Here is a 12,754-nt window from a genome sequence, read left to right on the forward strand (position 1 = left end):
AATGGTCCCAATCTGAATAATGAGGCAATAGTCTCAAGCTGTAGTTCCAGGAAGTATAAAAGGCACAACTTGTAATCCCAGATTTTGGTGTAGGCTGTAAAATAGCCCTAGACTGTAAAAGCCCTGCAGAGGTCAGAACCTAAAGTCCAAATTGAAATTGCTGGGAATGCTGAGTTGATCAGGCATAAACATAGAACGTTGAACACTGCAGTACAGGAATAGGCCCTTTGCTCTATGACACTGTGCTCAATTTAAGCTAGTAATTAAATTCCTCACTAACCTATTCCCTTCTATCTACTCAATGTCCATATCACTCCATTTGGATGTACCCATCGAAGAAGGTCCTCAATACGTCTATCAAATTTGCCTCCACCACCACACCTAAAAAAAGTTCACTCCACGCATTTCCATAAGACAATAAGACATAGGAACAGAATTAGGCCATTCAGCCCATTGAGTCTGCTCCGTCATTCCATCATGGCTGATCCCGGATCCCACTCAACCCCATACACCTGCCTTCTCATCATATCCTGTGGTGACCTGACCGATCAGGAAGCTATAAACTTCCGCCTTAAATATACACATGGACTTGGCATCCACCTCAGTCTGTGCTAGAGTATTCCACAGATTTACTACTTTGTGGCTAAAACAAAACTCCTCCTTACCTCTGTTCTAAAGGGTCACCCCTCAGTTTTGAGGTTCTGCCCTCTAGTTCTGGATGCCCCCAAATTTCAAATTTCCTTTGAAGTTACCCACTCTCACCTTAAATACATATCCTCTGGTATTAGATATTCTGACCCTGGGATAAAAGGCACCAGATGTCTGCTCTGATCTTATGAACAACAATCAGGTCTCTCCTCATCACCTGTCAGAGGAAACAACTTGAGTTTGTTCAATCTCTCCTTATAGCACATGCTCTCTAATCCACAGTTTTCCTATAGTCAGGTGACCAGAACTGAAACAGTACTACAGATTTATAAACCAGCAACATAATTTCCTGACTCTTGAACTCAGTGCCTTGACAAATAATGTCGAGCATGTCATAAGCCCTTTATTATCATCCTATCAACTGTGCAGTCACATTCACTACAGACTTGTATCTCAAAATCCTTCAGTTTTTCAGTGCTGTTAAGGCTCCTGCCATTAACTGCGTATTTCCCATTTACCTTTGATCTCCCAAAGTGCAACACCTCACAAACACGATCTACAACACCACCAAACTTTGTATCATCTGTGAACTTACTAACTCACCCATCCACCAGGTTGAAGTCCCTTCATTGAAACCAGGTTTTCCCAGGCTGTAGGCCCAGGCAGCAGTCTCATGCTGTTTTCAAATGTCACATGACAGAAATAGTAGTGCGATCACCTGAGTCGAGTATGATGTTCTCATAAGGGGTTGTCTATTGGTGGGTTTAGGATGGATTCCCTCAATGGAGAATGCCTGTCTGTGACTTTAGTTAATGTGTGGAGGCTGATGCTCAGGCAGCCACCACACAGTCCTTGACAGGCTGTGGTCAGGGTCCAGTGGCGTGGAATACAAGATGACTGGGGACCTTTCACTACTGCAGCTTTCCTCTGCCTTCACTGCCATTGTGATGTGTCATCATCTTCCACCAGCTCCTCCGCTGAGGTCTTGGTTGTTGTCTTTTGCACACTGGTTGAATGCTCAAGTTGGTACTCTCTTTCATCGTTTGTTATGGTTATTATTCTATTACAGATTTATTGAGAATGCCCGCAAGAAAGTTAATCTCAGACTTGTATATGGTGGCATATACTGTATGTACTTTGATAATAAATTTACTTAGAACTTTGAATCCCATTAACCTTATCACCATGGGTGACCCTACTAGGAGCTAAGTGCCAAATGGCTGAACTCCAGACGACATTGCCCTCGGGATCTCAGAAACTCACAAGCCTCTCCACCACAACAGAATGATGATCCTCAGAGATGACAACATTATGTTCACACGTTAAGACTCAACCTCAGGAGTTTAAATGTTAACTGAGTGATATCACATACCTCTGTTCCCAGACACAAAAATATGACGTCAGGAATTTGCTCAACTTTTATTTGTTTCTGACAATATTTTCCATTTTAATACCATAATTTGCATCAGATTTTAATGAATAAATAAAATTAAACAAAAGATAAGGCCTGATGTGGCAGCTGCCTGGAGTTTTCTTCACAAAGACTCAATGTTTTATTGATAACTTGCACATTGATGGTATTTGTGTCCAAAGTGTCCAATAATCTACACTTTGGAGCTAATCATAATGCTTTGTTTCATGAAGTCCCACACAAACTAAGGCAGAAGAAAAGGACGTAACTAACAATGAAGAGTACATTTCATCTGGAATCACCTCCCTAAGAATTTGCAGACAACACAAGTGGATCTGCAGATGCTGGAAATAAATAAAAACACAAAATGCTGGCAGAACTCAGCAGGCCAGACAGCATCTATGGGAGGAGGTAGTGACGACGTTTGGGGCCGAAACCAATTTGCAGACCTTGGTTTCTGCTGAAAATACTAAAAATAAATTAATTTTTGTTAGGTAGTGGTTAGGGATTGATGAATCCAAGGCAGATTGATAAGCTAGGAGAGAGATGAGCATGGTTTTATTGAGTGAAAGAACATGGTGGAGGTGCTTAACATCCTCCTCCTGTTTCCATGTTCCTACCCATTGAGGTCACGTGTATAGCAAATGAACATTTTTAGGTGAGATTTTGTCGTCATACTGATGGTGAAGCTGTCAGCATTCACCATCACTGTGCAAATGACAATATCTAGTCGTGAAACATAAAAATTCATCAGTTGGTGTGATGGGATCTGCTGAACTCCTTCCACATATTTTTTCTGTATATCAAAACCTTAGAGACATATACACCTGATACCAGACATTTTCTTTCGACATAGAGGCTGTTCCAATGATTCTATGTCAGTTCCCAGAACAAACCCCTCAATCACATTCGCTCACTCATTTCCTTGTGACCGTTTCTCTCTCACATTCCTCTAGCTTCCCTCAATTTTCCCATCACACCTAATTTACAGTAGCCAATTAAGCAATCAGTTAATTTATTGTGGGAGAAAAATGGAGTACCCATAGAAACCCACACAGAGGGAATGTGCAAACTCTACAAAGTTAGTACCCAAGGTTAAGATCTAACCTACGATGCTGAAGTTCTGTGGTAGCAGCCTTAATGACATGTCTACTATGCCACCCAGATTCAAATGAAAATTTTCAAAAAGTAGATGTTATTGATTGTAACTTAATGTATAAATTTATAAATCATAAATTATTTATTATTTAATAACTTATTATTAAATTATAAATACAATGAACAGCTCTAAGACACTGGAAAAAAATTATGATGGAGCCTAAATCCATCAGAATAATCACTTTTTGAAATTTCTTATAAAGGTTGAAAAATTATTTTCAGTTTATATTTTGTTTATAATATTTCAGATGAAGTACATACTCCAATCTTTAGCTTTACTCAGTAAAATGTTTAAAAAGTGACAAAAATATTGGTACTTTTTCATACCTTGTTTGAAATCTGAGACAGCCAGTATCTCCTTGAATTGATGTGCAATAACAACCAAAGTCAGGACAAGAGGAGTTTTCACAGGGAGAAGGCTACAGTTTCATGAGGAACATTTTTCCAGAATCAGCAGGAAAGCTACAGCTGCAAAATATGGGACTACATTTATTCTGCATTATTATACCTCACAGTAATTTTCATCCTCCAAGATCTATAATTACGCTAGTATTTTTTTCTTCTCTTCTTGCCTGCAAATATGAGCAAAGATCTTTTGACAGGGCAATACATCATAGACATTTTCCCTGGAGTTCAATTACTAAGCTGCTGGAGATTAGGCTTGCTAATACAATAAAATCAACAATCACCTGTGTTAGGGATCATTTTGGAGTTATGAAATTATGGATAGCATAATTATGAATTAACTAAAATGAGAAGCAGTCCTCAGGAAATAAAAACTGTACACAATTTAACTGATATTTTGTGGCTCGTGAAACCAATCATTGGATGTGGGACATTCTGATTCTATTCCTTTGAAACTACGTAGGATCAATGGATATTCTTGCTGTTAGCACATGGTTAAAGGTGTATCCCTGTCATTTAAGACATAGTTCAGTACAGATCTGTTTTGTCACTGAACTTTCTTGTTAGTCGTATATTCACAGATAATACAATAACATTAACAATCTCATGTCCCATGATCTGTGCTGCTATGTATCATCTTTTTCCACTTAATCTTTCCAAAGGATCAACTAAATAGACTGATGGCTTTCTTCCTTTGCTGGTAGAGCTTTCACTAAGAGTGTTCCATATGTAATACTGAAATCACGTTTGATTACCAATCCCATTTCTCTCCAAATCCATAACCACAGGACACTGTCTCACAGGACCTGCACAGTTACACAGGCTTCCAAACATCAGGGCACATCCAGTCCCAATGTAGCAATTAGACTGGAAATGAGATGGTTTTAATTGTTTGAAGAAAGCTTGTAGTGGAACGATTATCTGTTTCCACTCCTCCAAGATTCCTGAAGTTTTCTGTTTTAACTTCAGCTTTGTGGAGATCAATCCTCAGAAGTCCTCATCCCAGCCTGAAAACTCATCTGGAGGCTCCTCGTGTTCACAACAGAAGCTGTCAAAGTAACTGTGATCTGTTGGTCCTTTCAACTTAGACAGAGAGAAAACATAAGGTTAAGGAGGAACAGCGTTGAGTCCACAAAGGTTACATCCTAAAGGTGACTGCACACAATATTCAGATTAAATTATCAGTGTCATCATATACTATCTTGAGATTCATCTTCTTGCAGGCAGTTACAAAAATAAAAAAGTACAATAGAAATTTGAAAAATTGTACCTAAAGATTGACAAGCAACCAATGTTCAAAAGACAAATCCTGCAAATAATTTTTAAAAAGTAAATAAATGATACTGAGAACGTGAGTTGTGAGTCTATAGGTTGTGGAGTCAGTTCACCATTGAAGTGAGTGAAGTTATCCACGTCGTACAGTTGTAGGGTATTTTTGGATTCCTTTAATATAGGGCCGATCTAATTTATGTGTTCAGGATTTTCTATGAATTTGATATAAAATAGTATTGCAAGCTGCTGAACTAGTATTGCCAATTAACAGTGGGAAGTTAGAGGATTGGGAAGCTTTTAAAAACCAACAGAATGCAACAAAAAGCCATGACAAGGAAAACCAAAACCAAGAGAATACCAAAAGTTTCTTCCACTATATAAAGAGTAAAAACAAAGCAATAGTTGATATTGGAACACTGGAAAATTATGCTGGAGAGGTAGAAATGAGGAACAAGGACATGGCAGATAAACTGAAGAAGTATTTTGCATCAGTTTCACTGTGGAAGATTCTCGCAGAATGCCGGAAGTTAAAGTGTGTCAGGGGACAGAAGTGAGTGCAGTTGCTATTACTAGGGAGAACTTGAAAAGTCTTAAGGTAGATAAGTTACCAGGACTAGATGGATTACATCCTAGAGTTCTGAAAGAGGTAGCTGAAGAGATTGTGGAGGCATTAATATGATCTTTCAAGAATCAATAGGTTTTGCCATGGTTCTGGAGGACTGGAAAAATTGCAAATATCATTCCATTCTTCAAGAAGAGAAGGATGCAGAAAAAAAGAAATTATTGGCCAGTTGGCCTGACCTCAGTGGCTGGGAAGATGTTGGAGTCAATTGTTAAAAATGAGGTTTCAGGTACTCGGAGGCACATAATAAAATAGCCCAATGTCAGCATGGTTTCCTCAAGGGAAAATCTGATCTGAAAAATTTGTTGGAATTCTCTGAGGAAATAACAAGCAGAATAGACAAAGGAGAATCAGTTGATGTTGTGCACTTGGATTTTTAGAAGGCCTTTGACAAGGTGCCGCACATGAGGCTGCTTAGCAAACTAAAAGCTCATGGTTATTACAGGAAAGATACTATATGGATAGAGCATTGGCTGATTGGGAGGCAAAGAGTGGGAATAAAGAGAGGCCTTTCTAATTGGCTGTTGGTGGCTAGAGGTTTTTCGCAGGAGTTGATGTTGGGACCACTCCCTTTTACATGGTACGTCAATGATTTGGATGATGGAATTGATGGCTCTGTGGCCAAGTTTTTGGATGATACAAAGGTAGGTGGAGGGACAGGTGGCGTTGTGGAAACAGGGAGGATGCAGAAAGACTTACAGATTTGGGGAATGGGCAAAGAAGTGGCAGATGCAATACAGTGTCGGGAGGTGTATGGTGATGCATTTTGGTAGAAGGAATAACAGGGTAGACTATTTTCTAAATGGGGGGAAATTCAAAAATCTGAGGTGCAAAGGGACAAGGGACTTGGAAGTCCTTGTACACTATTACCTAAAGGTTAACTTGCAGATTGAGTTGGTGGTGAAGAGGATAATAGCAATGTTAGCATTAATTTTGAGAGGACTAGAATATAAAAACAAGGATTTAATGTTTAGGCTTATAATGCACTGGTGAGGCCTCACTTGGAGTACTGTGAGCAGTTTTGGTCCCTTTACCTAAGAAAGGATGTGCTGACATTGGAGATAGTTCAAAGGAGTTTCAAAAATATGTCCCAGGAATGAAAAGCTTAACAGATGAAGAGCATTTGATGGCCCTGGACCTGTACTCAATGGAATTTAGAAGAATGAATAGAGATTTTGATGAAACCTATTGATACTGAAAGGCCTAGATAGCATGGATGAGAAGAGTATTTTTTTTAAGGGAGGTGGAGTCTAAGACCAGAGGGCACAACCTCAGAATAGAGGTATGTCCATTTAAATAGGAGGTGAGGAAGAATTTCTGTAGCCAGAGGGTGGTGAATCCATGGAATTCATTGCCACAGGGGAGTATGGATGCTAGGTCATTGGATGTATTTAAGGCAAAGGTTGAGAGGTTCTTGATTAGTCAGGGCTTGATAGATAGTGGGGAGAAGGCAGGAGAGCAGGGTTGGTGGGGGGAAGAAGATCAGCCATGATGAATAGTGGAGCACACTTGATGGGCCAAATGGTCTGAGTCTGCTCCTATGTCTTATGGTCTTATGAGCAGTCAATAGGTAGAATTCATTGATTTACATTATCTGGTGGTAAGTTCAGAGTGAAGTTGAGGCATTGCAGTTTCACCCAAAGAGCAACTTACCACTTGACAGGGCAGCATAAGCGAAAATCCTCAACCCAGTTGGCAATTACCTCAAAGAGTTGTAACCTAAAAGGCTCAATTTTGAGACTTGGGACCAGGCTAAACAACCCTTCTTTCACTGGTGAGGGCACAATGGACTGGATGATGTCCAGGGGTGCGATATTTTCTCTGACTCTATAGGTTTAGCTCCCTGTGACTTTTGGAATTTTTACAGAAGAGTGTTAAACAACGTGAAGCCTACTCATGACTGAGCTCCATTCAGTAGCCATTATTACCTCCCTTTTAAGCAAAGATTTCATTTTCCGAGTTCGAAGACCCTCCCAGTCAAAGCCTTGGAACCACCTGAGAACAAAATGAAAGCGCAAGTGATTTATCATCATAGGAGATAAAGGTAATTTATTCTGTTTATAGCAACTATCAATTAAAGAGTGACAGCTCAAGTACCCCTGGAGCATTGTACATATTAACAAGCATGACAATGACTTCTTTCACTGAATATGAAAGCTAAAATGCTTTTATAAAGGACTGATGGAAAGTATTTAGATTTCACCTTGATCTTTCCTGCATATCATGTGTTAATGAGGCAACTCTCCTGAAAGATCTCCAGGTGCATGAATTATTTTGGGCAGTGTCAGTGATTATGTTAGGTGGCCAAGAGGTCATGATCTTAATTACTTTGAAAAGGGCCACCACAGAGTGGAAGTGAGATTAAAAGCAAATTTTCAGCTTTCACACTCATCCCCTTACCATCCTCTGCAGTGGGGCATCAGCAAATTAACAGTATGTGACTTGTGATTTGCCAGTCTTCTACCATCTGAATGGTCTTATTTATTCTCTCTCTCCCTCTCCCCCTCCCCATATATACTGAAGGGAGGAGAAGATAAGCCAAGTGACTACAAACTGGCTTAATAGTGATGAAATTAAATTTGGGCTGGGATATGGTTGCCATGCTTTTGTCCTCCCTGGTTACGGAGGTGATGTCAGAGGATTGGAAGTCTACTAACATGACACCATTGTTTAAAAGGAAGGAAAGGATAAGCCAACTGTCTACAGGCTGGCTTAAAATTGATTGCAGGCAAATTATTAGATTAAAAGGCAACATGAATTTCATTTGCAAGGACAGTCTCATGGATTTGACTGTAAATTGTTTTGTTTTGAAGATATAACAGAGAGTCAGTGATTGCAGTTCCTTTAGTGTAGGGAATGTGGTTTTCAGAAAGACTTTTGACAAGGCCCCACGTAGTAGGCTAGTCAAAACAGTAAAAATCAGCAAGGCAAACCAGATCTGAGAAGTCAACAAAATGTCAGGGAGCTGAGGGTTAATGTTAATGGGTGCTTTTGCATCTGGATGGCTGTTATTAGTGGAGTTTCACAGGGTTCAGAATTTAGTCTCTTGCTTTGGTATAATACATATTATATGTAATCATTTACACAAGTATAGGGGCATGTTAAAGAAGATAGTAGATGATGTAAGCATTAGCTGCATGGTTGAGAGTGGGAAGAAAAAAATATAGTCTGCAGGAAGGTATAGCCAGTTGAGGAAAAAATTAAATTTAATCCAGATGCGTTGGTCTGCAACAAGGAAAGGAAAACAAAATAAATGGGAACATAGTGGGTAGTTATGTAACACCCGCTTCACCTAGCGGCTTAATACATTAGCAGTGAACCCTTACAGCACGTTACACTTAGAAGAAAGATTTTCAACTGTACATCTACAGACTTTTAATGGTTTCAAATGATTAAAACATACAGCATACTTTGCTTCATTGGCCAAGTTATACACTTTTGAGCAGTTATGTTAGGACTGTATGCAACACTAGCTAGACCACAATTTGAGAACTGTGTACATTTCTGTAAATTATATTACTAGAAGGATGTATTTGTATTGTGAAGGACATTTACAAGGGTGCAGCCAGCATTGGAATATTTTATCCAATTGTAAAATTGGATAAGCTATCATTGTTTTCTTTGGAAGACACGAGGCTCAAGGGATACTTCACTGAAGGATGAAAAGTTAGTTAGAATGGTTAGAAAGGACCTATTTTCCTGACCAGTACAGTCAGAAACCAGGAGCACAGATTTAAAATATTTGGTAGAAGACCTAGAAAGCAGATATAGAACCCAGGGGATCGTGTTGGGACCCTTACTTTTTGTCATTTACATCAACGACTTGCCAAATATAGTCAAGTCCAAGGTCAGACTCTTTGGAGATGACTGCGTAATCTACCGAAAGATAAAAAATGATCAAGATGCTCAGCTGCTGCAAAATGATATTGATTCATTATGTCAATGGGAGTCTCAATGGCAAATGTCCTTCAACTCATCTAAATGTTAAGCTATGCATGTCAGTCACAAAGTTAAACCAATCAACATGACATATAACATGAAAGGAAAGATTCTTGAACCAGTCACCCGCCACCCATATCCTGGTGTTGAAATTAACAAAGATCTTGACTGGGCATGCCACATCAATCAGCTTACAGCCAAAGCAAACAAAATGCTGGATATCCTGCGAAGAAACCTCCACTCATGTAGTGAATCCATCAAGGTCATGGCATACAAGACACTCGTCCGTCCAAAGCTTGAGTATTGCGCAGCCATATGGGATCCCCATCAAGCTAACAATAAGAAGTCCATCGAAAAAAATCCAACACTGTGCTGCTTGCATTGTGCTAAACGATTACAGCAGGAAATCCAGTGTCACCAACATGCTCTCTAACCTTCAATGGGAACCACTTGAAAACCGACATACTAAACTATGGTTAATCTCCATTTTCAAAGAGGTTCACAACATCACTCAATCAAACATCCAAATTCGTCACAGGGTCAGTTCAACTCGACAGCAAACTGGACCGTACGTATTGAAAACCCCTTCCTTCAACAAGGTTTGCTCCCAGTACTCCCTCTACCCAAGATCAACAAGAGAGTGGAATCTTCTGCCACCAGACCTGCGCAGTATTTCTGATATTAATATTTTTAAAGATTGACTCAATCAAATCAATTCAGGGGATCTAGTCAAAATAGCTCACTTTACAATTTAACTCTCACGCGGTTCACACCGACTGCGTGTTATAACAGTCGTCCAGCAGTGCTTGCGCAGTGCCAAGAAGAAGCAGAAAATGAGAGCAATTGCTTTCACCCAAAAATGATATGGGTCTGGAACTCACGAACTTGAAAGGTAGTAGAGGCAACTCCCTCATCACATTTAGCTGTGTACTTGAGGAGATGTGACCTACAGAACTCTGTGTATGTAGGTGGGATTTTAGTTGTTAGCTTGTTATCAATGCAAGCTCAGAATAGGCCTAGTAGCTGTGTTCTGTTTCAGGTGACCTCCTCTTGTTGACCTTGTGATAATAGGCTATAATCCAAATTGTCCACACTGGATTCTGTGCCTCACAATTCTTTTATAATATTACTTTTCTCTTCATTCTTTCAATGTCTATCTGTTTCTCACTCATCTATTTATCTGGTTGCCCTTTAGAATAAGTACTTATTTCATCCCAAACACTTCCTGCAGGAAAAGTTCCACATTCTCACTCTCTCTTGGCCAAGAATACTGGATTATTAAGAACTAAGTTGTATTACTGACTACGTTACAGATAGTAGTACATTTTGGCACTTGTCCAGATGAGGATCACTTCTGCTGTGGTGTCAAGGGTTTTGCTCCCATAGTTCCCGTAGCTACAATCTGATGGATAAATGGGCCAGTTGATCAGGATTCTGATTCCGTTTTTGATTACTATCCACACGTGGCCAATGAGTGGGAAAGCTACCAGTTATGGGAATTTGGCACACCAGCTGGACACAATGATCCCTTGAGAGACCTTATCATATGAAGCCAGATCTCTGTTGACTGGAGTTGCAACATACACCCATGAAATCCATCCAAACAGAAGGAGTACATTTGTGCCTTATTGCCTCTTCCAACATTGAATTATCTGTTGGCTAACCTCTATATCTACTGACATGCCATTGCTTTTGAAACTTTTAATGATTTGCCTGATAAACATTTAAAATAATTCAGTTCACTGAGGAACAAGTTCCAGATTTTCACCAAAGTGTGTGTGTGAAGCGATGCTTCCCTGAAACTAATGTTGAATTTTAAGTTTAAATGTCTCTGTCCTAGCTCCCTGATACCTAAACTCCTTAATTCCTACAGTAATACTATAGTTTGATTTTCCTCTCAGTAATATAGATTGCCAGGTTACTTACTTTTGTTTCCGAATATCATTTATTCCATTCTTCTTGTTTCCCATTCTCTCCGTTGGATTAACTCTGCACAATTATTAAATAACTAGGTTGAAGTATGACTTACACAACAATAATGTTTCTTTTTTTTGATTCATTCACCAAACAGATACACATTTGGCAATATTTAAACAGGAATGCTACTCTCCATCAAAGAGAACAAGCTGGAAATCATCAACCATTCAGCTAGCATCTGGAAAGAGATAAGGATAACTCTGATGTTTGGGGCACTTGACCATATGAACATGTGTCACCCAGGCCGATGAAGATTTACACATTTACTGATGTCATTATGAAATTTTCAGGAGGCAGATTTGAGGCTGTAAGTTGCAGCAACAAATCTCAAAATTTACACCATTGAGAAAATCCAAAAATCACACAAAGAATGATTGTTAGGATAAATTCACTGGGAGATCACAGGAGCGTAAGTAGTATGTTTTCAGGATGTATAGTGAATACATTTCTCTGATATTGAATGGAACTATTGCACTAGATGGAATGAGGTGCTGGACAAAGTGGTTGAGGCAGGTACAAAAGTATAATTTAAGAAGCACTTGGATAAGTACAAGGAAGAGAAGTGCTTGGAGGAATGTGGGCTGAATCCAGGAAATTGGGATGAGCAAGGAGGACAACATTGTCAGTATGGACTCACAGGGCTGAAAGGCCTGTAGTAATTCTGTATTGCTCTATGACTATGCTGCCATTCAGCAAACATGGATATATTACACCTATCCCCTCATCCAAATCATTGATAATTTATCAATAGCTGAGGTCAAGGCATCAATCCCTACAGCTAATTGTCACTAATTACAGCCTCCCATATTGACAGTGTTTATTCCTTTTCTCTCCCCTGTCTATTAACCAGTTCCAAACTACATTGATATACTGCCTCCAAAAACACACACAAAATTTTCTTGAATCATTTTCTATTTGGCATTTTATCAAAGGCCTCTAAAATCCAAACATATTGTGTCAACTGCTTTGCCCTTATCGATTCTGGTAGTCCAAGCTCTACCAGATATGTCAAACTTCCTTTCACATCATATTTTTCATGCAAACTCTGCCCAATCCTATTAGTATTTTCATTGTGACTTGTTGCCACTTCCTTAATAATAGATTCCAGGTTTTTCTACTGCTATGTGGCTAACTGCTCTGTTCCCTTGTCTCCACTGTTCCTAAAGTAGTGAGGTTATACTTGCTACCTGTCAGGGTCCGGTCCGGTCCAGAATCTGTGTTCTGGGTCTCGATCCGGACTGAGTGCGCCGGACTCCGGGTCTTGCAGCTATCCCTCCCGGCCCCTTTGAGCCTGTTAAGATCAGCCTGGATCAAGGATGCAC

General features: G+C 39.6%; 1 protein-coding gene across 3 annotated transcripts in view; it reads right to left on the reverse strand.

The window, feature by feature from the left end:
• Positions 1–3,270: 3,270 nt before the first annotated feature.
• prkg2l (protein kinase cGMP-dependent 2, like) overlaps positions 3,271–12,754 on the reverse strand; it is a 58,383-nt gene continuing 48,899 nt past the window's right edge. For all 3 annotated transcript variants that reach the window (XM_073025331.1, XM_073025332.1, XM_073025333.1), the window contains exons 17-19: positions 11,382–11,444; positions 7,445–7,511; positions 3,271–4,705 (exon numbers count right to left, since the gene is read on the reverse strand). In XM_073025331.1, the coding sequence (XP_072881432.1) occupies positions 4,610–4,705; positions 7,445–7,511; positions 11,382–11,444 (226 nt within the window). In that variant the 3' untranslated portion in view covers positions 3,271–4,609. The remainder of the gene's footprint in view (positions 4,706–7,444; positions 7,512–11,381; positions 11,445–12,754) is intronic.

Source organism: Hemitrygon akajei, chromosome 21, assembly GCF_048418815.1.
Source record: "Hemitrygon akajei chromosome 21, sHemAka1.3, whole genome shotgun sequence".
Classification (NCBI taxonomy): domain Eukaryota; kingdom Metazoa; phylum Chordata; class Chondrichthyes; order Myliobatiformes; family Dasyatidae; genus Hemitrygon; species Hemitrygon akajei.